The 25,689-nt window shown below is 40.7% G+C and overlaps 1 protein-coding gene across 1 annotated transcript in view; it reads left to right on the top strand.

Annotated features, from left to right (window-relative positions):
• Positions 1–25,689, top strand: part of LOC309838368 (AP-1 complex subunit beta-1-like) — a gene marked incomplete at its 3' end in the record, with an annotated part of 82,416 nt that overhangs the window by 37,983 nt on the left and 18,744 nt on the right. Inside the window, 4 exon segments of the mRNA XM_082679437.1 lie at positions 5,053–5,312; positions 8,510–8,702; positions 21,132–21,173; positions 22,024–22,170. Coding sequence (XP_082535563.1) covers positions 5,053–5,312; positions 8,510–8,702; positions 21,132–21,173; positions 22,024–22,170 — 642 coding nt within the window.

Below are 25,689 nucleotides of genomic sequence, written 5' to 3'. Positions count from 1 at the left end.
CTTGCAGCGAGTAGGGGCTACTCTTCGTTGTGGTGCGCAGGCTTCTCATTGCAGTGGCTTCTCTTGTTGTGGAGCACAGGCTCCAGTAGTTGTGGCACATGGGCTTCAGTAGTTGTGGCACACGGGCTCTGTGCTCCGTGGCATGTGGGGTTTTCCCAGACCAGGGCTCGAACCTGTGTCCCCTGCATTGGCAGGCAGATTCTTAACCACTGTGCCACCAGGGAAATCCTGTCTACTCACTTCTGAATAGATAAGGCTAGCCTCATAATCAAGTGAGTGTCTTTGGTCGATTCTATTGTATTCACAAGTTCTGAACCCTGCCTTCACCTCCATTGTCTCTTAAGGCTTCTGTACCTGTATTTAACAGGCAGCATAGGAGAGCTGTGTTTTAGGTTCTTGTCAGAGTTCAAACTCACTCTTATTACAGTATTTGCCTGAGATAAAGTGTTTAGGGAGGATTCCCTATGTTCTTATAGATGTTGAAATTTACCACTGAATCAAGCCAGATTAGTAGAGAGCTGGGGATCTAGACTGCATTGTATTTGACCCTTATTAGAATAGTTTTTACTGAATTACACTAATATCATCATCCTGTAGTAAGGGTTGTCATGAGAAACTATCCTCTTTAGATGTGTTATCAAAGTATTTATTCCATTATATATTTTTTTCCTGTATGAAACCCCATAAAAAAATTCCTAACCAGTTTTGGATTCTCTTATGCATTAGTATGTAATTAACTGCCCCTCTGAATGGCTTATATGACTAGACTTGTTTTTCATATCAGATGTTTGAAAGCTTAGAATCAAATTTAAGGATCTCCCGTAGAAAATGTGTGGGTCATCGTGGCTTGCATTTTTCTGCCTTTGCTTCTAATTTATGTTCTTTAGCCTTAGATGTATTTTTATAAGCTTTGCTAAATCCTTTTCTAGAACACGGCAGGGTATAAATAAACCATCAGACGTTCCTAATTCTAGATTTTCTGTACAAGGACTAGTAGAGAATCTTAGTAACAACAGTCATCTGTATAGTGCTTACTATGTGCCAGGCTTTCAGTGAGGGTTAATACTGTTACTCTTCCCATTTTATAGGTGAGGAAACTGAGACATAGAGAGGCCGGCCCAGTTAGTATGGGGTGGAACTAGGACTCAAACCCAAGTAGCCTGGCTCCAGAGTCTTTGCCCTTTTCTACTCTGTTCATGCTGCTTCTCAAGTCTGAAAGTTAAGAATGACTTTTGAGAATACGCATTTCCTGTCTCCCTGCCTGAAGCATTGTTGTGCATAAGCCAGTATAAATAAGTGAACTTAGAGGTTTTAAGATTATTGTGGATGATTATTTCATATTTGGCTATAAATAATTAATAAACAGTTTCTCTAGACTTGCCTTTTCTGTCCAGTTAATGAAATCTGAGGCATTAGCATAATAGAATAAGCACATTTATATAAGTCTTTTCCACTGGAATTTTCCTCTGGAATTTTTTTCTCAAGTTCATGAAATAAGAACCTAATTTAATATTTATGTTACCAGCCATAAATTTTTAAGTTGAGGGTAGCATGATCTGCTGAGTTACGTTAATTTGAATTGGGTGGTGGGGTTCTGTTTCTGCTACATCCACTGGTTCAGGACGTGACTGGGCAAATTTCTCTGTCATACTATTGTTCTGTCTTTATAGTAGACTTAATCCTATTGTTTATCTATGCTGAGAATTCAGTGAAGTATATGTGAAATCTTTGTGCTTCTAATTTTAAATAAAATAGTGGTATGATTAGAAATATTATGGGACTTCCCTGGTGGTGCAGTGGTTGAGAGTCCGCCTGCCAATGCAGGGCACATGGGTTCGAGCCCTGGTCCGGGAGGATCCCACATGCCGCGGAGCAACTAAGCCCGTGCACCACAACTGCTGAGCCTGTGCTATGGAGCCCGCGGGCCACAACTACTGAGCCCACGTGCCACAACTACTGAAGCCCATGCGCCTAGAGCCCAAGCTCTGCAACGGGAGAAGCCACCGCAATGAGAAGCCCACGCACCGCAACGAAGAGTAGCCCCTGCTCGCGGCAACTAGAGAAAGCCCACGCACAGCAGTGAAGACCAAACAACGAAGACTCAATGCACCAAAAAATAAATAAATATATAAAAACAACAACAATAAAGAAAAAAGAATAAAAGGGGAGCAGAGAACAGATACGACAAATAAAAAAGAAATGACAACAGGTCTTTTCGCTTTGATAGTTTTAGAGGAATTAGGAAAGAATACTCATAGAAGTGTCCAAACTTTAGTAATTACTATTTTTAGTACATGGAAAAGAAGTCTTCACCTTAGTTTTTCCATCTGTGAACTAGAGACCATCATCATCAAAATCACCTGTGCTGCTTGTTAAAAATAAAAGTTCCTGGGCCCCACTTCTGACCTAATGAATCAGAAAGTCTGGAATCTGCACTTTCAGTGGCTTTCCTGGTGTGTTAAAATGTTGATGCACATTATAGTTTAAGAATTACTGTTTCAGAGCTTGCATGGTAAGAATTGTTTTGGAAGCTCTCAAATTTTGGGAAATACACTATTTTCTTGAGATCCTTACGGGGGCCTATAAGACTAGCAGTACAGTAGATCCGAAACCAAATTTTCTGAGTCACCAAACACATAATGGCACCTTAAAATCATAAAAAGTTTCTATTGTCATTAGCTTTGACTGGGCCTGATTTATCGTGGTCTCCATGTGAAATATTGAGGCAGTGAAGGCCAGCTGATAGTAGTCCTAACAGATCACCCCTCAGGATAACTGAGTTTGGACAGTGGAGATCCTTGCCCACTCTTCACTTCTAGTCCTGGAAAATATGCACTCATTTTCTCATTTCTCATAGGACTAAATTTTTCTGTTAAGATTTACAGTATGTATACCCTTTGATCCAGTGATTCTGTCTCCAGAAGTTTGTCCTGTTGCAGTGTTTTGAATTTGTGGGGGGACTCAAGCTATTTTCACAGAAGTATATATTTTGTGAATCCCCACAGGAATTGTTTTTTTTTTTTTGGCCATTTGGTTAAATATGTACCAGGTATATGAGAGAAATAGTTTGAAGAAAAAAAAAATTATTTTGATAAGTATATTATTAAGCTGTATTATGTAGTTTATTTTAATATGTTTAACAACTTTACTACTATATAAAGGCAAATTAAGTTTTCCCAGTTAAGTGATGTGTAGTGTTCATTGTGTAATAAAAAGCATAGTCTACAAATTTTAGATGACATGCTTTGGGGACTGAATATACAGATTAAAATTTAACTTTTAATTTAAATATCAATAAAAGCTGGGCAGGGGATTGCTTTCCTGATGCAATACTTGGAGAAAGTTGTATTCTGCTCTGTTAAAAAATCAACTTGTTTATGTTTCATAATAGTCACGCTTTGTTTCCAAATGAAAATCTAAGTGAGGAGGTTTCAGGCTGCTATTTATAAACACTTCCTCAGGAGCAAATTAGCCCCCCTCCCAACAAGCAACAAAACAAACTCATTTAAATTGGATAGTATCACTGTTTCCTTTTTTTAACCCTGGCATTTCAAATACTACAAACATTTTGATATGAATAATACATGTATATATGTGCATTTCTATTAGAATAATGCAACCTATGTATGTGATAAAGATTACCTTGAGGTAAAATTTACCCTTTTTATACTGTATTAACTTGTATCTCAGTGTTCTTTATGCTTTTTTGTTTTTAACCAGCACTCCATTTTGAGTGCAATTTAAATAATACATGATTAAGAAAATGTATATAAAACCATCAGGGTCACTTCCGGTGTTGAGCTGAATGATACGTGCCTTAAATGGCTAAATTATAAACCAGTTCATCTGCTTATGTAGAAACTCATGGGAAAAACCCTGGCCTAGTTTAAAGAAAATATTTTTGTATGTGTTTTAAATACAGAAATTGAAATGGGACTGATTGTTGCCTTTAATAACATGATACCACTGAAACAATTCATGCGTAAATGAATGCCACTATATAGACATTCTGAGAGGTGGATACCAGGATATTTATTGCAACTTTATAATGATTGCAAAAATAAATAGTAGGAAGGAGGGAGAAAGAGGCAACAGCCTAAATGTTCATCAATAGGACACTAGTAAATAATGATGCAGTGCTGCATATACAGTGGAAAATGACAGCTGTATGTGCCAATATGGAAAGCAGCTTGAGAAGCAGTATACATACTATGAAACTGGTTTTGTATAAAATAAATATATATGTGTGGGAGCTCTCTGGTAAGATATATAGTGCACTGTTAATATGGCTATTTTGGGGATGGGAAGTTAAGGTGGGATAGGGTTGGATGATAGGGGGAGACTTATTTTTATATTATACATTTCTAAATCGTGATGTGTCATTGATAATAAATTTTTCTTAGCCATGACCATGTATAAAATTATTTTTAAACAGCCACAAAAAAAAAGAGACCACTAAATTCAAGTGTCACCCCTTTTAGAAGCACTTAGTTATGTTCTCTCTTGAACAGTTTTTTTTATTATTTAGGTAATAGTACCTCTCATACTATATTGTAATAATTAATATTCTTCGAGCTCACTGAGGTCAGGCACTGTGTTGTTGTCTCTTTATTTCCAGGGCCTAGCCAGTGTCTCCATAGGAGATAGTTAATAAATATTTGAATGAAGAAAGAAGGTATGGGTGAAATATATGTAAGCTGTGTTTCATGAATAATCCTGCTAATATTAAAGCAGTTAAAAACATTATTTTTATGTCCTGAGGCCATCGTAAGCAGTTGATTTTTACTGGCTTAAAATTTATTTTCCTTTTCCCAACTTCATTTTGAATTTGAGTCTTAGAACTAACCTACTTCAATTTATATTTAAATTCTTGGAAACATTAGAGATTACAGAATTATGGCTCTATTAACAATATATTGAGTCTAAATATCTTCTTAACGGCCAACTCTGCGTAAATCACTTCAGCATTGCCTTGATAATAAATCCAGCAGTTTGGCTTTCTGTATGGAGAAAGGTTACATTTAAACCTTCTTGCCATTGCCTTTTCATTAGGATTCTGATAATCCTGACCTTCAAGACCGGGGCTCTATTTATTGGCGCCTTCTCTCAACTGATCCTGTCACAGCCAAAGAAGTAGTCTTGTCTGAGAAGCCACTGATCTCTGAGGAGACAGATCTTATTGAGCCAACTCTGTTGGATGAGCTCATCTGCCACATTGGTTATTTGGCCTCAGTGTATCATCAGCCGCCCAATGCTTTTGTGGAAGGAAGTCATGGAATCCATCGCAAACACTTGCCAGTACATCATGGGAGGTAAGCAGGTAAACTAGGTTTGAGTGAGAAGTGATTCTCTGTTTAGACGAAGTTGGTCTTCCTCAAGCTTTTATAGCCTAGAAAAATTTGCTATGCATTTGGCAAACCTACTCTACTGCCCTGGAGGCTTCATCTGAATACTAGTGACCACACACAAACAATGGGTTAAAAGGCCCCTCTGTGTTCTAACCTCAGGGTAGGTAAGGTTGTGCCTTTAGAAAATTGTGGTGAAGATTTTCTAAATGGATAAAGTTTGAAAGTTGCTTAAGTTTCCAGAAAGATGAGGCTAGAAATTTTCCCAGAGTTGAAAACTTGGTAAAAAGCCTGTACAGGTGTACCACAGAGATAGTGCACTTCAGTTCCAGACCACTGTGATGAAGTGTCATGAATTTTTTTGTTGTTGTGTTTTCAGTGCATATAAAAGTTATGTCTATACTATACTGTAGTCTATTAAATGTGCAATAGTATTATGTCTAAAAAAATAGTCTACATACCTTAATTTAAAAATACTGTATTGCTGGGGCTTCCCTGGTGGTGCAGTGGTTGAGAGTCCGCCTGCCGATGCAGGAGACACGGGTTCGTGCCCCGGTCTGGGACGATCCCATATGCCGTGGAGCTGCTGGGCCCGTGAGCCATGGCTGCTGAGCCTGCGTGTCCGGAGCCTGTACTCTGCAATGGGAGAGGCCACAGCAGTGAGAGGCCCGCGTACTGCAAAAATAAATAAATAAATAAATAAAAATAAAAATACTGTATTCCTAAAAAATGCTTATCATCATCTGACAATTCAGGGTTGCCACAATCTTTGAATTTGTAAAGACTGCAATATCTGCAAAGTGCAATAAAATGAGGTCCGCCCATGTATACATTTAGCTATTTTTATCCTTTACTGTAACTTTGGTTCAAGCTTATGGATGAAGTTAGCAGATACTGCTTCTCTTATGCTGTAAAGCTAGCTGTTAGTGAAATAATGTTTGCAGGATTGTTTTATAAGAGCAGCCTAGATTCTGTGTAGACATAGTTGTTCAGTTGCCTGTACCTTTTTTTACCAAAATAAATTGCTCCATATCAGTAAGGAAATGCTATTATGAACAGACTGTCAGGTAACATGGAACTCTTGCTTTATAGATAACCTTAAAACTTTAATTTGGGAGCGGCAGTACTCTAATAAACTCTTATAATGGGTATCTTGGAATCTTTTCAGAATCTCCCTTCATTAATTATAATAAACCTCAAATCTAAGTAGAATTTGATCTCTGAGTGGTTAGAGTATCTGCACTTGCACCGTTTCTGAGTGTCTCGTATTGTCTAATATATATTGCTGTTTCAGTGGTTCATGAATAGCCAGAGTATAGGATTTATTGCTTTACAAATTAGTGTAGTCAACGTTTACAATACTGTAGCTCTGTTTTGACAGACTATGGGCACAGATAAACAAAAAGAAAAGGGCAGTACCCAAGAAAATGATTATTAATCTTTCATTAGCCCTTGAGTTGAATCTTTGGTTTTAGGGCAGTGCTGTGATTTTCACCCAAAGGCAACTTGTGGTTTCATGAGGATCAGGCCTCGTTACAGGGTGTTTGACCTCGTAGGCAAGCATATTTAACATTCGCTAGATATGACCATTTAACTTCTAAGTACATCTCCCAGCCTGTGCTTCAAGTTTTGATAAATAGATACGGACTTTCTGTTGTTTGCCATTTAAATTACCTTTCTCCTGATAACTTTGACCCTCAAATGGGATGGGGAAAGTGAAACAAATCAACAAACAAAAACAACTCTTCCTAGAACACAAAGAGAGAACCAATATGTAAAAAGAAGCACAGTCTCTTACATAAGGTCTTTATCAGATTACTAGCCTTCAATTTGTTACCGTCACAATTCCTTATGTGGTTCCTTTTTGGATGACCTTTTTGTCCATTTGTGCTTGTTTTGGGTTTTTGGGGTTTTTTTTGCGCTACGCGGGCCTCTCACTGCTGTGGCCTCTCCCGTTGCGGAGCACAGGCTCCAGACGCGCAGGCTCAGCGGCCATGGCTCACGGACCTAGCAGCTCCGTGGCATGTGGGATCCTCCCAGACCGGGACACGAACCTGTGTCCCCTGCATCGGCAGGCAGACTCTCAACCACTGCACCACCAGGGAAGCCCTGGTTAGAGCTTTTTGTAGAAACTTTTGTCTTGTCCAAGGTCATAGAAATCCTCTTGGTTTTCCCCTTCACATTTATGTCTGATTTATCTCTAATTTTTGTTTATGTTGTGAGGTGTAGGAGTCAAGGCTCATTTTTGTCTCACGCAGCTATTCAGTTGACCCGGCACCATCTATTAAGATCATTTCCCCCTGCCTAGTCCATTTAACATCTCTTGGAACTCACCACTTCGTTTTTATTTTTACAGTGTTGTGGCAGTAACGGTTTAGGTCACTCTTAGCTCATCTTCATGTCCATTCTCCCAACTTCAGTCCATTATACACACAGCTGCTTGGGTAATGTTCCTCTAAATGTTCATTTTAGTTCTTTGTTCAACAAATAAAAGTGATTGTGCATTGCCTATCATATAAAAATTAACTCTCCAGACCTTTTTTCAGAGTTGTATTTCCCTCATCTTCACTTCCCCCAAATCTTACCAATTACAGTGTCTGCTCCTGCCATTATAATTTTTTCACCACCCCTCAAGTCAAATTGTTCATTTCTGTGCCTTTGCACAAGCTATCCTTTCTTTTTCTGAAGGTCTCTCCCTGGTAGTTCCTCATAACTATGCTGTTTTTGAAAATGTAGCCATAAAACCATTCTCAGAATCTTTTGGGATCAGCCCCACCTGGTTCTGTTTTGCTTCTCATCTATATCCTGTCAGTGTGCAGACACACAATACTCATTTCTGCTTTTACACAGTGAGTGTGCTTTTCACTTGTTCTGTGAATGCTGGTTTTTTATTTGTTTGTTTGAGTATAAGTTATTTGAGGACAGGAAATATATTTCCTTTTTTATTTTTTTAAAAAAAGATGTATTTCCCCAGAGTTCTCATTACAGTGCTCCCTTATAGAGTAGGTGCTCAATTAAAATTGATTGACTGATGAAGTTATATAGTATAAGAGTTTTTTCCCCCTCCTGTTTTTGTATATCTGACCTTCACCCATTGCCTTGTTACTATGTCCCAGGTGAAACTGACTTTTCTCTTTTCCCCTCTTTCTGTGTGTGACTTGCAACACTGTTGCGGGTGACAGCCCTGTTGGCACCACCACTGCCACCAACCTGGAACAGCCTCAGGTTATCCCCTCTCAAGGTGACCTTCTGGGGGATCTTTTAAACCTTGACCTTGGTCCCCCAGTCAATGTGCCACAGGTATCCTCCATGCAGATGGGAGCAGTGGATCTCTTGGGAGGAGGACTAGATAGTCTGGTAAGCATCTTTCTTCTTTCTTTTGGTTATTTAAATTCTTTTTATTTTTAAATTTCTGGGGTTATTTTTAATTCTTGATATGCTGAAGAACTTTAAATTATTCCGCTTTTTAGAACTAGACCTTTCCTTGATGAGCAGAGCAATGTCCTTTGATAAAGGACAGGATTATTTTTTCTAGAGATTTAATTGATACTGTTCATCATTGGTATGGGATATGTCTGCAAGTGTACATGATTATTTTGTTGTCCTGCCTCTGAATGGAACTTTTGATGTTTAACCAACCTAGTCACCTTTCCAGAGCTTATTGTTGCTCCTGCTGCTTAACTCTGGATAGCCCCTGTAATTCCCCTTCTGACCTGAACATCATTCAGATGACCTCATAGTGATCATCCTATTTTGAGGCTTTCAAACTTTTGCCTTTTTTGTATTTTGTTGGCTTATGCCTTGTCTAATTCCAAAAGGTTCATTGGAGCCATTTGTGTTATTTTTAAAAATGTATCTTACTTATAGTTGAGAAGTACTTCATTTTTTTTTTTTTTCATTGCAGTATGCAGGCCTCTCACTGTTGTGGCCTCTCCCGTTGCGGAGCACAGGCTCCGGATGCGCAGGCTCAGTGGCCATGGCTCACGGGCCCAGCCACTCTGCGGCATGTGGGACCTTCCCGGACCGGGGCACGAACCCATGTCCCCTGCATCGGCAGGCGGACTCTCAACCACTGCGCCACCAGGGAAGCCCGAGTAGTACTTCTTGATTGGTTCTTTTTTCCCCTTTTCCATCCACACCCCCCACTCCACTCTGTCATACTTCCAATTTAATTAGCTTCCAGGATTCTAATACTAAAAGGCTCCAATGTCCAGAGTATCTGTGAATATGTGCCACCAGTGGAAGCCAATTAGTTACTGTTGCTGTAAAAGATAAATGAGAAATATTAAGGATGACCTTCCATCTGTGTAGAGAAGGCCAGAAAAATAGCAGGTCTCATCACATGGCTCCCTGCAAATTAGATACTTAACTGTGGTGGAATTAGAGGGGCTTTTTTAGCTGAACACTTGAAAATAAGTTGTTCATCAACCTGATGACTATAAATATGCCCAACAAACTGATTTATTTCCCAGCATCAGAAATTGGAAGGCAATGCCATAGATACAAAAATATGTGTTCTCAGAGATTACATAAACAAAACGACCTTACTTTCTGCTTCATACACTGGCATTTTCTCTTCTACTTTACGAGCAGTATTATGTCTGGGATTTATGCCAGCTGGTACAGGTACATTTACTTTTGGCTGACAGAGAGCCTAAGGAGATAGGGTTACCGTCATATCTTTGTGGGTGATGCGTTTTACTAATGGAAGTCACTGCTTCCAGAGTCTATACACTGAGCAAGCTCTGGACTCTAGCTAATGGTGACACAAATGAGCACTGCTTTTGTCTTCCTTGGGAATAAAAGCATTTGCTTTTCATTTTCATATCTCTAATGAATAGAGTTGACTGAATAGCTTCCTCGTGTGATATCCTGCGTTGCTATATAACCTCCTTAATAGACTCAGGAGACTGACAAATGAATATTGAAATATTCATGGAGACTCTCAGAAATCCCTTATAAACACTGAAATAGCTCATCCTATTCTGTTGACACATGAGCTACAAGTTAAATGTTACATCCTCCCCACGGTTATGCCTTACCAACCCTGCTTATTTCCCTAGTGGTTTACGACATAGTGGACTTGCTGAACCTAAGAAGACAAAGAAATTAAGTTTGAAGGATGGAGGGGAGAAAGAGGCTCTATATTTTGATGTTGACTGGCCCAGGATTCTGTCTTCTTGTTTCTTAACCCACTTTAGCATGGAAGGGAAAGAAACATGTTATTTCCATTTGGCTTTGAATCATCTCTTGCTGGCCCTTAAAACTAGTGAGTTTTCTCCTTATATTTTACACAGCTTAATCCAGTCATGTGTCAGAATTCTGGCAAGTTTACATCACATAGAAAAACAATTAGAACTTTCTCAGATTGTAGTAGCCCAAGTCACACATGGGCCTTTTTTTATTTTCTTTTTTTGCAAAGGATATTCTCTTTGGGGTGGAGAATAAATTGTTTTTATAATTGGATGTCTAAATATTATACAGCCTTTGCTAGGTAGGCCCAGTAATGTTTCTGTGTAACTCTAAATTTTAGCTTATTCTGACTTTGGGATTTAAAATGGTATAATTGGTGTTATAGCCCCAGAAAGTGTTTACATGCAGGTTTCTTCAGCTTATTCTGTGATATAAATATGTCCCAGAAATCAAAATGAGGAGTAAAAGCCCTTCTTTTTGCTTTGGATCTGTATGTAGTTAAATATATATCACTCAAAGAACCAAGATTCCTTTTAAGAGAACATCACAAGGAAGAGGCCTAAATCTGGCTGTGTGAAAGACGAGTTTCTGTGGCAGCAGTAGTCTATGCCAGTTTTAAAATGCTTTTATTGTTCTTACGTAAATTATCTAATTTAAAGAGGAAAATCGTTCTCAAAGTTTTTACTTAGTCTATACAGATAGTGCTGTTTCTTGAATGAATTGTTGCCTTACAGTAGTGCTTCTCAAGCTAATGTGTACATAAATCAACTGGAGATCTTGAACAAGACAGATTCTTATTGCTCTGGGGTGAGACCTAGGAGTCTGCATTTCTAACAAACACCCAGGTCTGTGGACCACATTTTGCATAGTAAAGACATAGAGTATCTGTGATCCCTGTGAACCACTTCACTTTAGTGTTTGAATAGCTGTTGGTAAACCCAGATGCCTTGTTCTCTTGGCTTCAGTAGTAAACACACTCCTGGAAAGGGGGCTCCTACTCTGCCTCAGATTGAGAGAGGGCAAGAAACTCTTGAAATTATTTTGTTAAAGGTCTGTCTTTCACTCTCTAGGAAGAAGAATGTTGCTGGGTGTGGTAGAATTTGACCCAGGTCCCCATTTAAAATATGGCCTGGATTAGAGTTATGTGATTTTCTGGCAAGCAGCACTCAGGTTACGTGGGTATTCACCTCAGAACAGCTCTCAGCAGCATTTTTGCTGCTTTTATCACTGGTTTCTAACAGAACCTTACCCATAGAGGTCAGTGGTGTGCTGCTAATGAAGCGTGGCAGCTACTAACATTTTATTTCAAACTTTGTGGTTCTCACTCTAGCTGCATAATTGGTATTTAAAAATATATATTGTCAGCGTTTGGACCCAACCCTAGAGCAATTAAACGGAATTTCTGGGAGACAGGACCTTAGACATTGGTATTTTTTTAAAAAAATCGAAGTTATTTTAATTTTGCAGGCAAGACTGAGAATATTGAGCCAAATGAAGCTCCAGATGAAGTTAGGTAGAGATGTTACAAAATTGATCTTTAAACCAAGGCAGTGATTTCCACAGAAGAATTATATTTTGGTGAGCCTCTGGCACCTCCTACAAAACAGACCTCTCTGACTTTACCTTTGTTCTGCCTCCTACCCCTCCACACCCTCACCCCCTGACCCCAGGACATTTTCCTGTTGTGATTTGCTGTTAGGTGATCCAGCCTACCAGAAATTGACCAAGAGTTGAATTTGACCGATTTAGATTTAGTTGCTCATTCCCAGGGTTCTTCTCACCCTTGTTCATGTTCCATAATTGGAGACTGAAAATTGTCTTGTATTTTGGATTATCTACCCATTTTCTGTTCCTCTGTTTTAAAACTTGATATTCACTAGAGGATAATATTACTCTTCCATTTTCACATCCTGGTGACCCTCCCATTAGATCTTGTTTGCCCTCTTTCATCATTGCACTTGTGAAGTTTTGAGATTTAGTGAGTTGTGACTTTTCTAGAACTGTCATTCAGGAAATACTTATCAATTTATTTATTCATTATTATTATTTGTCACAAGCTACCTGAAGGCTCCAACCTTCTTCCATCAATAATCGTGACTCATATATAACAGCTGTGATTCTTAAACCAAAGAGTGAAGTAGGTATATTGCTATGATGTAAAACACACACACACACACGTGCACACCATTCCCAGGTGACTCTTAGATGGTGTTTTTCGTTGTTGTTTGGTTTTTTGTTTGTTTTTGGAGACAGGTACCTTTGAAAATCATTGATGTAGGCAGAGCTTCAGATTTGTAAAAATGATGCTTCTTCATCACAACTCTCAAATCAAAATGGATTTTCTACATACTCTTCACTTTCCTCCTTAGTTTTTGCTTGCCCTTTAGTGTATTCTCTTTTGCCTAAATGTAGATAGTTTCCTCCTTCTGTTAGTGTAAACTTAACTGTCACCTTGATGTGGAATGCATTCAGGTAATGAAACTCTGGTCTGTGTATAGAGCAAGATAGTATACTATTTAAACGTTATTGGGGTTTTTGTTTCTTTGTTTTAGAAGCAGTATAGGTGTCTTTTTATGCCCCTGCTACCAAATCTAAGAAACTCCTCATCTTGGGTAGTGTGACATTTCTGACGGTGGTGCAGATCCTTCTGGTTTGGTGTAGTGTGAGAGGTGACCCGGCACCCAAGTATGTAAATCTTGCATACATGTTATAAAGATACAGCATCTGCTAATGAGTTTGACATCTCTGAGGATCGCTAGAGTAATAATTGAATCTCAGTTATTTGTTGCCATTACTTTCAGACTGTCAGCAGACTGTCAGGCCTTGGCTAAATTACGGCCTTCTGTTTATCCAAGGTGCTGTGCATTATTCTATTTAGAAAAATGGTGCTATTGTGCATCAAGAATAGAAAGGAAGCATTATCCATAGTGCCCTTTCTGTGTGCTGACGAAGGGTTTCCTGCCAGAGATATGTGCTTCAGTGTGCCCAGCTAGGATGGAGTAGAAGAGAGGAGAAACTGCCTTTTCCTGACTCCAGTGTATGTTTTTCAGAACCTCCTACCCTGTTTCTTACAGGTTTTTACCTTCCAGATATTTCAGCTCATGAACTATTGTAGTAATGATTTTGAGGGTTTTTTTAGCCCATGGGAAATCCGTTGTACATACTAGTTTTGCATCTTCATATCTCTTCCTCTGGAAAAGAGTTGCTGTGATTTAAGAGCTTAAGTTTTAGAGTTGGTAGTCTTGTGAAGACAGTTTTGTAAATTGTAGCCTAATTTTGCCTGATAAATTCTTCAGTGGCTCTTGTAACCACTGTCTTTTTTATCAATGCATAGATTTAGTGAAGGCTGGCCTCAGGCAGTGTTGGGCATAATTACCAAATACTGAGTGCCTATTTCTGTGCCAGTCTCTGTGCTAGAACTTTTATAATTCCGAATCCTAAAAATAAGTCTGCAAGGTAATTGGTATTGGGTCCTATTTTACAAAAAAACTGAAGATTGCATAGCAAGTAAGACTCAGAGTCAGGATTTTGAACCCAGACTTCTTCAAAACTTTAAAGTTTATATGCACTTTTCCACTGTCCTGTGATTCCTCCAGTTTTTTTGTTATTGTCATTTTCCAGAATAGAATTCAGTCTCACTTAACTTTGGTCCTTCTCAGACTAGGGTACACAGTCTCTGGAGTACACAGCAGAGTACAGGGTGCATTTGAAGCTGCAGGATAAACCTGGTTCATCATCTTGCAGTGTCAGTCTTACTTGATGGTAAGGAATGTAAAGACACTGTATTACAGCTTAGAATGTAAAATTGCATGAATGTTTAAGATAAAACACAAGGCTTGTTTGCCCTAGGCCTCTCCATGCTATACCTCCCAGATGCCCTGTGTGTGAGTTTGGGCTAGCTTATCATTAGGAGGCACTTGAAAGTTTGAGAAAGACTTTAGAAGTTTATTCATTAATGAGGCGAGGGATTGGATAAGTTTATACATCTCTTTCGCAGCAAAAGGAATAAGATTGCTTTCAGGTAGAGCCACAAAATCCTGTGTTCCCATCTATTTGGTGGTGAATTGTGATATAAAGCAAGTACTTTCAAGGCAAATAAATGATGCACAGGGCATTCTTGTGCTGAAAACTGGCAATCAAAACCACTCAGACAATACATTTCCTTTCTAGAAAGATCTTTGGCCTTGGGGTGGGAACGGAGGGGGTGGGGTCACTTTTTCCTCTAATTGGTTGTACTCATATGTGTTGGCAGTGTTGATGCAGATATGGTGCTCTTAAGTCAGTTGGGGAAACAGTTTTGTCAGCCTTCTGTCCATTTTGTGATAATTTTCACCAATAAAATGATTCATTTCCAAATTGTCTCCCCAAGAAATAATACTGCCATAGTGGTGCTTATATGGAAATGCATTCACTCAGTAAATATTTGAGTGCTTATTCCTTGTCAGGCTCTATTCTATGTACTGGGAATATAGTTGTGGCGAGTCCTTACAAACATACATTCTAGTGAGGGGAGACGAATGACAAACAAGTACATAGGTAGTAATTACTGCAAAGGAAAATGAGACAGAATGCAGAGCTTCTCCTGTGAATTTTTACTGCCTTGAACATTGAGTTATATCTGACCTAAGAGACCAACAGTGGCCATTCTAAGGACTTTCTGTCACATTCTATTCCCTGTCCCATCTCAGGAAGTAATCTATTATATCTCCCTATTTTTCCATTGATGTAAGACGTTTTTTCCTTCAAGTTAAGGGGTCTTCTGATGATTTTGTATGATCTCAACTCATTTATGCTATTCCACATCAAGTCTATTCTCACCATGAGTTTGTCTAATAGCTTTTGCATGGTTACAGATTCTTTTCACCAATTTGATTAGTTATATTTTATGGTGCTTTTCTAAATAGCTTTTTGAAGATTAAATTAAAATTTGTAGCCCAAGAGCTGGAAAACCATACTTTTACCTAGAAGACAAGATAGTGTGTGCCTTCTAAAATCTAAAAGCTAATAGGAAAAACACAGACTGATGTTTCTGACACCAGTAGGATTTTGGTATAAGTTTTGTTTGTGATCAGAATCATTGTGTACTATTTTTACATCATTCTGTTTTGACTCCTAACCAGCAGAGCTATATGACCTGAAGCATTCCTTAGACTCCTTTCAATTAAATCAGTTCTGGAAAGTGTCAAATAAAGGAGGTGATAATTCTAGACAGGAGCAAAGAAATGTGTGAGCTTAAGATCTACACCTCTAATTAAGAGAATGTCTTCAGATACTCAGCTCCAGTTTCAGAAGCAGACAGGTATATTTTAGACTGGTCAGATGGACCTCAAAGGGGCTAACCCAGAGCAGTGATTGTGAACATTTGTGGGGGGTTTGGGGTTTTGCATTTAATTTTATTTTTACTTGTTTATTTATTTTTGGCTGCATTGGGTCTTTGTTCCTGCGCAGGGACTTTCTCTAGTTGTGGTGAGTGGGAGCTACTCTTCGTTGTGCTACGCGGGCTTCTCACTGCGGTGGCTTCTCTTGTTGTGGAGCACGGGCTCCAGGCGTGCGGGCTTCAGTAGTTGTGGCACTTGGGCTCAGTAGTTGTAGCTCACGGGCTGTAGAGCGCAGGCTCAGTAGTTGTGGCACACGCACTTAGTTGCTCCGTGGCATGTGGGATCTTCCCGGACCAGGGATTGAACCCACGTCCCCTGCATTGGCAGGCGGATTCTTAACCACTGGGCCACCAGGGAAATCCCATGTGGGGTTTTTTGTTGTTGTTGTTCTTGTTTTGTTTTCGGTCTGCTTGGTGGCCATGTCAAGACTTTTCCTTTTCTTGGAGTCAGGCAGACTTGGTCCCTTACAGAACCTCAGTCTTGGGTTCTTTCTCTGTACTTCTGCTTTTGTAGCATGTTGCCATTAGATGAAGGTATTTCCTTTTGGTATGCAGACTCAGCTCTCAAACTTTTGACTCAGCCTTGTTCTGCAGCAGAGCTCATGCAACTGTGCTGAAATCCCTTTAGCCCATAAAATAAGTCACCATGAAATCACTATTTTCCATCCAATTACTGAATGAACAGTGCAGCGACACATCTCCCTGGTTCAACATGAACTGAACCTATTTCAGCACTACTTCATGCATGATAAAGCACCTACTCTGTGGCAGTAGCGAAATGTTAATGTTATTCTTAGTGCCATTTAATGTGATTTAGATTGGGGGCTGGGGAAGCTTTACCACTAGCAGAAATTTTAGACTTGGGTATCAGCTATGGACCTGTAGGAAAATTCTGCTCAGTTTTCAGCATTTGAAGTGTTCTTTTCCTGAAATTGGCACCTCTCCTTCATCTTCCTATATCCTGATTTAGTTGGTCTATAGTTGACATTATTTCCTTCATGGAGAAAATAGCGGCCTCATTAAGGCAGTCCTGGGATTAACGGGAAATGGACAGCTCCAAAAGACACTTAAAACGTACACAGTATTTTGACACCTAAGATTGAGATTAAAGCCATGCCTTATGCCTCTGGCACTTTTCACTCACCTCTCCCAGCTTACTGGATAATAGATATCACTGAAATTTTACAAGTCCAGTTTGACTGATTTTGTACCCTACCTGATTAGTAAGTATTACCAAACAGATGAATCTTGTCTGACTCCAGATGATATCAGCAACTGAACTGAAATGGTTAGTGGCTAGTTCAGGCCAACATGACAACGACATTGCTGTGCTTTGTTCAGCTTTCTCTCCTCCCCCACCCTCGATTAATATCTGCATCACCCTGCTTGTCGCTGTAGATAGGAGAGGCCCTCACTGGGGAATTGGCTCCCATCCTTGCTGACATCTCCCTGTTAGTTACTCTTGCCCAACACTGTGCTGTCACCTGTGTCATATTTTCAGACAGGAAGATGATAACCTCCCTTAGAAACTTTTCAGTCAAAAGGAAAGATGCTGAATAAAGTCTGAGTAAGCTATAGTTTTGCTAGTTAGAAAACATATTGAAATTGTCCTTTCCTTTTGCTCTCTGGACATAGCACAGTTATGTGAACCTTTATATTTCTGGCTACATGTCTCTAACACCCTTTGGATTCTGTCTCTGTAAGATCAAGAGTTCTTGATTGTGGGTTGCAGCTGAGTTGTATTTGATAAGCTGAATGTAAACAAAGGAGTATCAGAATTACTTTTCAGTTTCTCTTACATGTTTTTGAATAAAATTGACAAGCAGCATGGTGGGGAGGAGGGGGGGAGTACATTTAGATCCTGTCCAGCTAAGATAATATTCATATAATACTCAAGTATAATAAGAATGAAATCTAAGAAAACAAGGGCTACAAATGTACTTTATTTCCTTTGGAAATAACACCACTAGTGAGTACCTTTTCTCAATGCCTTTTATTTAATGTAGCATATTTGATAATACTGCCATTTCTCTTCCAGTGTGTTTTTTCTTTCTTGCCATCGAGTGCCAACAAGGTCCATAAAGAATTCCATCTCTTTCAAGCTTCAGTTGTGAGATAGGCCAGAAGGGAGGAGAGTTGCTGGGGAGAGGATGTGTAAGCCCATCAGAAAGTCATAAAACTAAATCAAAATCAGCATCAGGACAAGTGAGACATTCTGCATCATTCCCTTCCTTAGAAAGAGTTTTTCTTGGACTTCCCTGGTGGCACAGTGGTTAAGAATCCTCCTGCCAATGCAGGGGACACAGGTTCAAGTCCTGGCCTGGGAAGATCCCACATACCGCAGAGCAACTAAACCCGTGCGCCACAACTACTGAGCCTGTGCTCTAGAGCCAGTGAGCCACAACTACTGAAGCCCGTGTGCCTAGAGCCCGTGTGCCTAGAGCCCGTGCTCCACAACAAGAGAAGCCACCACAATGAGAAGCCCGCGCACCACAACGAAGACCCAACGCAGCCAAAAATTAATTAATTAATTAATGTATAAAAAATAAATAAATGGGGTTTTCTTTCTTCTTAAGTTCTAGCTTCCTTTTCAGTTCAGGAGTTAGTGTCAAAGTAATTCCTGAACATATATTCTTGTCTGATTCCAGATCATAGTTAATTCTCTAAGGCAATGGTTTTCAACCTTGTCTGTACATTAGAATCACTAGGGCAGCTTTTTAAAATTCTGATGTCCAGGCTACAACTCAGAACAATTAAATCACTATGGCTGGGATTGAGACTCAGGCATCAGTACTTCTAAAAATCCCCCTCCTCCCCACAGTTATACACATGCAGGTGGTTTAGTCCATTGTGTATCTAAGGTTGAAAACCATAGTTAATAGAACACAATTGAAGTAGTTATTAGTAATCTTAGAAAGATTGAATCTTACTCTAAGAAACCTCCAGGTTTTTGTGATGGAGGAATTGAAAACTAAAGACTTAACCATAATCAGTTTGCCTTTGCAAACTTATTTTCTTTGACTTTTTTTTAAACACATATCTACCCTGTGCTCCAGTCTAATTAGACTACTCCTTCTTCTTCCTTTTATTTTTTTTTTTTTAAAGTATTTATCTATTTATTTATTTGGCTACACAGGATCTTCATTGCCGCATGCGGGATCTTCATTGTGGCATGTGGGATCTTCGTTGCGGCATGAGGGAAGCTTTTAGTTGTGGTGTGCGAGATCTTTAGTTGCGGCATGCAAACTCTTAGTTGCGGCATGCGGGATCTAGTCCCTGACCAGGGATCAAACCTGGATCCCCTGCATTGGCAGCATGGAGTCTTAGCCACTGGACCATCAGGGAAGTCCCTACTCATCCTTCTTGATCATGCTTTTATTCCTACTTCTTAACCTTTGTTCAGGCTATTTGAGAAATAACCTCCCCCATTTTTGCATTCTATAATTTCACACTACCATGTCTTTGAAGCTTCTTTTCATTATCCTTCAGCCTAAAGGAGGCTCTTCTATTCAGAACTTTCTTTTTTTGCTTTAGTATATTCTGTATGGTTTTTGCATTCGTGTTTTGTTTTTTTGCCAGTTTGCAAAGCCTGGATCTTGTTCATCTATTGTTTTCCCCTCATTGCCCGGCATCTTTATAGTCCCCATAGTACCTTATGTCCAGCAAATGTGAGTGTGTGTTTGAATAAAAGGAATCTCATGCTTTTCAGATGTCATGCTATGGATGTGTGTTATTCTAGAAACAGGGAGAAGGTAGGTGTGTAATATCTTTTCTATTTGCTGTCATTCTTTTCCAGTTACTCGAATTCTTGGTTGTGATGACCTTTTTATCTGTATGCCTGTGATTTCTCGCCCCATCCAACCAGTAAATAGTCTTCAGGACCCAGACTTTGCAAATGTTGGTTCTTTGAGGTTTGGAGTGTTCTGTAGCTTAGTGCAGAACATGCTTATTCATGCCAGTTATGAAACGCCTGGAGGTTTTGTTCTGTCGTGGTGGAAATAAACCCCATTATTTTTCAGTATATATATTATTTTTGAGATTTTGGCAACCCGGTTTTATATATCTTTCCATTGAGAAGGTAATAAATCCCCTCTCTCAAATCCTGAAGACAAATACAGTTTTTTTTTTTTTTTTTTTAACACAACCACAGCCTAGAGCTCTCCAAGTTTCTACCACTAAATGACAGACAATAAAGGAAACAGTGTTTTGTAAAGCAGACAAGGCATTTGGTGATTCAGAGGGGAATGTTAGATGCACAGTGAGAACTAGGGAAGTAGCAGTACAGAATCGTAGCACAAAAACGTATTGTTTGCTTTCTGAAAAGCACCATTAGTTGTGGGTATGTGTGTTTTATGTTTTTTCATGCTAGCTATTTTCAGCTTCAGTTCTTCTTTAATGCTTTTGTCCTGGAATTCAGGGTGAATTATATCAGAGCCCTGACGGGAAAAAGAGGCAGAAGTAAGACCATGTGGAATTATTTTCCTGTCGCCTAGCTAATTGCATTAGTCTAATTCTCCAATAGTTAGCATCCTTTTAAATGATCTACTCCAGATAAATCACAGCATTTCTCCGTAGCTGTATTGACTGTGGGAGAGATTTGAAGAATTGCATGCCTTCACATTTCCTGCCTAGATAGGATATCTTCCTAACCCAGCCGTTTGCTTTCTTAGGAGAGTTCTAAACTCTAAAAATCGCTCTTGTTCAAGCTATAATTTTTGAAGCTTGAAATTGCAGCTTATTACTGGTTTGGTTCCCACTTTCTCAGTGTGGCGGCAAGTTTTGTAGTTGAAAACATATTTTAGTTTCTCTTTTTCTCCCCCCCCCTTAAATTTCCTTTTAAAGAAAAAATAAAACATATTCAGAACATTACGACTTAGAGATATAGCTTCTTGGAATATGTAAACTCTTTAAATCCTGTTTGGGTTTGTGCCTATGTACCCCAGTAGAAAGATTGGATCTGAAACATCCCTGAGATGTCCCATCTCCATCTTTTTTCCACGTTTTCTCAAAACTCCCACACACCATCACTTCCCCTACTCAGTTCCCCTAGGTTATATTTCTTTGCAATCTAGAATTTCTTTAGGCTTTGGGAGTCAAGTTGAATAGCATGTATTCCCCGCAACTTGGTAGAGCAATTTACAGATTCTGTATGGGCATCTAGTACTTAGCTAAATGAACTCTACCTTTCTCTCCTCTCTCTCCTTTCTCTCTTTCAGCTTGGCAGTGACCTTGGTGGGGGCATTGGAGGAAGTCTGGCAGTCAGTGCCATCGGTTTTTTTCACCATGGGATGCACTGCCCCCTGTTTGATGCCTTTCCTATGCACACGTTCTCAGACCAGCCACTGCTGCTATCTAGCCCTGTACACCAGAACCTCTGTAACAGTGTATGAAGAGTAGAAAGTAGCGTAGGGTTACTTGGATTCTTTGGGACCATACACCACATGTGGTGTAGGGGTCTCTTTAGGGATTGGCGCTCTGGTGTCTACAGAGTTCTTTGTCTTCCTGACATTAAAGGGCTAAAGGAAATGGAACCTCCCATCTTGACGAGAGAATACTCTTTTCTGTCGTCTAGAAAGAGCTTGAGCGTCAGCTGGACTCAGAGTGAGACTCTCCTCGTACGTGAGTTAGGGGTGTGTGAGTATCCATCTCCCCCAGGAGAGTTTCCTCCTAGATATTTATGCCTAAATGGGGAAATAAGACTTGCCTGGGCCCAAGCGGAAATGGAACTGCTGTCTAAGTTGGATGCTTTTCCTTCTTTCTATAGAAACAGATTCCCCCTTCATTAGGGTACCTGTAGGCCTCTTGCACAGAATCATGGAAGCTAAAATTGGAAACAAACAGAAAAAACTTTGGATCACTGTGTTCCTGATCCTACTGATGACTCTCTTGATAGAACTTCTAAAGAGTGTGTGTATCTTTTCAATGATGAAAAAATAACCATGATGATTTGAAGGACAAAGAATATACGAATTAAACGCCTAAGAATATTGTAATTATGTTGTGTTCTTATTGATTTATCAATACTATTAAAATATATAGCAACATTTTAAGGACTATTAATGAGTTCTTCCTGATCTCCCTGCTCCCCTTCCCTTTTATTCCCTGCAGGTGGGACAGTCCTTCATCCCATCATCAGTGCCTGCAACCTTTGCTCCTTCATCTACTCCTGCTGTGGTCAGCAGTGGTCTGAATGACCTATTTGAACTCTCCACGGGGATAGGCATGGCACCTGGTGGATATGTGGCTCCTAAGGCTGTAAGTAAAACAACACTTTCTTAGTGGACAGGACCTGAATTATTTAGCATCTGACATTTGTGTTACTCTCACTGATAATAAATCCAAGGTTGGGGCTCTTTTTCTAGAGAATTTACGAGGAGGATGAAAGGCGGCCTTAAACCTAGCAATAAGAAGCACCATAGCATCCTTATTAACCATTTGTATAATTAGACTTAAAATTGGAAATACTAAGCATTTAGTATTTGTTCTCTAGTTTAGAAATATTGCCTAGCTTGTCAACACTGAAGTCAGTCTAGTGTAGATGTGATATACAGAGCAACAGCAGGAGGAGAAAGACATAATAGAGAAGTAACATTTTACTTTGCATTCTTTCCACTCTCCTTTTTCCATTGGTACTGCATATGGATTCTAGAGTGCCATTGCTCAGATTTGGTTTTCATGCATTTTACTACACCTTTTTAGAGTTTTGATTTAGGTTAGTGTCATTGGTGTCCCTCTAGTCTCAGCCTCACTTGATGTCATGCTCAGACTGAAATTCAAAAGGGGAAGGGGAAACTCCCTGTAAATGAAGCATATTTCGGCCCTTGGGAATAGTGCCTTCCAGGCTAAGCTAGGTTTCTTTTAATTTTGCCTTTCTGAGGGGCAGCACGCCTGGTTGCTTTCTGAATTCTCTGCCTGCTCAACCAGCTCAGTGTGGGGGATCCCTGCTGCAGATAGTAAACCAGTTGTCCTTCACAGGAGTCCTGTCTTTGTGTACACACCCATTACATAGACTAACCAGAAATATGATTCAAAACTGAGCTATAGTGTTTTGGCACAACTTAGTAGCTTTGTTGTAAGGTTACTGCATTGGATATTATCCCCACAGACTTTTAATTGATTAAGAGATTATGTAACGTACTTGTTTACTAACATTACAGTAATACCTAGAAATGACAAATTTAAATAATGTAGAAAGATCAGGTGGAAAATTAAGTTTCCCTCTGTCCCCACTTCCCCATAAGTAGCCACTATTAACTTTTTCTGTGTCCTCTCAGAAGAAAAAAAGATCATGCATATACCTGTATGTTTGTATCCTTTAAATACTGTCAGTGGGTTATACTGTTTTGCACCTTGTTTTTTCTCTACCACAGTCTTTTGAATGGCTGTATCCACTTTATTGATGTGTGCCACAACGTATTTAATCTTTCTCTTGGGATGGACATTTAGGTTATTCATCTAGTCCTATCCCCGCCCCCTTTTTTGTCATTATGATGTTACAATGAACATTCTTGTTTACGTGTATCATGGTATATTTTTGTAAGCATATCTATAGGATAAACTTGGAATGTGCTTGATCATTTAAGCATTTAAAAATAGACATTACAGGGGCTTCCCTGGTGGAGCAGTGGTTGAGAGTCCGCCTGCCGATGCAGGGGACACGGGTTCGTGCCCCAGTCCGGGGGGATGCCACATGCCGTGGAGCCGCTAGGCCCGAAAGCCATGGTGTCTGAGCCTGCGCGTCCGGAGCCTGTGCTCTGCAGCGGGAGAGGCCACAGCAGTGAGAGGCCCACATACTGCAAAAAAAAAAAAAAAAAAAAAAAAAAAAGACATTACAGGGACCTCCCCGGTGGTCCAGTGGTAAAGAATTCACCTTCCAATGCAGGGGTTGTAGGTTCGATCCTTGGTTGGGGAACTAAGATCCCATATGCCACCGGGCAACTAATCCCACGCACCACAGCTACTGAGCCTGCATGCAACAACTACTGAGCCCGCGCATCTCAACTAGAGAGCCCATGTGCCACAAACTACAGGGCCCATGCGCTCTGGAGCCTGTGCTCCACAACGAGAGAGAGATCAACACACCACAACTAGACAGAAGCCCACGTGCCACAGCGAAGAGCCCGCGCAGCAACAAAAAGATCCTGCTTGCCGCAACAAAGATCCTGTGTGCTGCAACTAAGACCCAACGCAGACAAAAATAAAACAATAAATTATTTTTTTTAAAAAAGACATTACTGGGGGACCTTGAAGATGGCGGAAGAGTAAGACGCGGAGATCACCTTCCTCCCCACAGATACACCAGAAATACATCTACACGTGGAACAACTCCTACAGAACACCTACTGAACGCTGGCAGAAGACCTCAGACCTCCCAAAAGGCAAGAAACTCCCCACGTACCTGGGTAGTGCAAAAGAAAAAAAAGAAAAAACAGAGACAAAAGAATAGGGACGGCACCTGCACCAGTGGGAGGGAGCTGTGAAGGAGGAAAAGTTTCCACACACTAGGAAGCCCCTTCGCGGGCGGAGACTGCGGGGGGCGGAGGGGGGAGCTTCGGAGCTGCGGAGGAGTGCACAGCAACGGGTGCGGAGGGAAAAGCGGGGAGATTCCCGCACAGAGGATCGGTGCCGACCGGCACTCACCAGCCCGAGAGGCTTGTCTGCTCACCCGCCGGGGCGGGCGGGGCTGCGAGCTGAGGCTCTGAGGCTCGGGTTTCGGTTTCCGACTGAGCGCAGGGAGAGGACTGGGGTTGGCGGCTTGAACATAGCCTGAAGGGGTTAGTGCAACACGGCTAGCCGGGAGGGAGTCCGGGGCAAAGTCTGCACCTGCTGAAGAGGCAAGAGACTTTTTCTTCCCTCTTTGTTTCCTGGTGCGTGAGGAGAGGGCTTTAAGAACGCTGCTTGAGGGAACTCCGGAGACGGGCGCGAGGCGCGGCTAAAAGCGCGAATCCCAGAGACGGGCACGAGCCGCGGCTAAAAGCGCGGACCCCAGAGACGGGCGGGAGACGCTAAGGCTGCTGCTGCCGCCACCGAGGGGCCTGTGTGCGAGCACAGGTCACTCTCCACACCCCTCTTCCGCGGAGCCTGTGCAGCCCGCCACTGCCAGGTTCGCGCGATCCATGGACAACTTCCCCGGGAGAACGCACAGCGCGCCTCAGGCTGGTGCAAAGTCACGTGGGCCTTTGCCGCCGCAGGCCCGCCCCGCACTCCGTGCCCCTCCCTCCCCGCCGGCCTGAGTGCGCCAGAGCCCCCGAATCAGCGGTTCTTTTAACCCTGTCCTGTCTGAGCAAAAAACAGACGCCCTCCAGCGACCTACACGCAGTGGCAGGGCCAAATCCAAAGCTGAGCCCCTGGGAGCTGTGAGAACAAAGAAGAGAAAGGGAAATCTCTCCCAGCAGCCTCAGAAGCAGCGGATTAAAGCTCCACAATCAACTTGATATACCCTGCATCTGTGGAATACCTGAATAGACAACCAATCATCCCAAATTAAGGAAGTGGACTTTAGGAGCAAGATCTATGATTTTTTTTCCCTTTTCCTCTTTTTGTGAATGTGTATGTGTATGCTTCTATGTGAGATCTTGTCTGTATAGTATTGCTTCCACCATTTGTCTTAGGGTTCGATCCGTCCATGGTTTTTTTTTAAATATTTTTCTTAATAATCAATTTTAATTTTAATAACGTTATTATACTTTACCTTCGTTCTTTCCTTCCTTCCTTCCCTCCTTTAGACAACGAATCATCCCAAATTTAGGAGGTGGTCTCTGACAGCAAGATTTA

The sequence above is a fragment of the Grampus griseus genome, assembly GCF_964374135.1.
Source record: "Grampus griseus genome assembly, chromosome: 20".
NCBI classification, from domain to species: Eukaryota; Metazoa; Chordata; class Mammalia; order Artiodactyla; family Delphinidae; genus Grampus; species Grampus griseus.
This window is presented reverse-complemented; position numbering and strand designations above follow the sequence as displayed.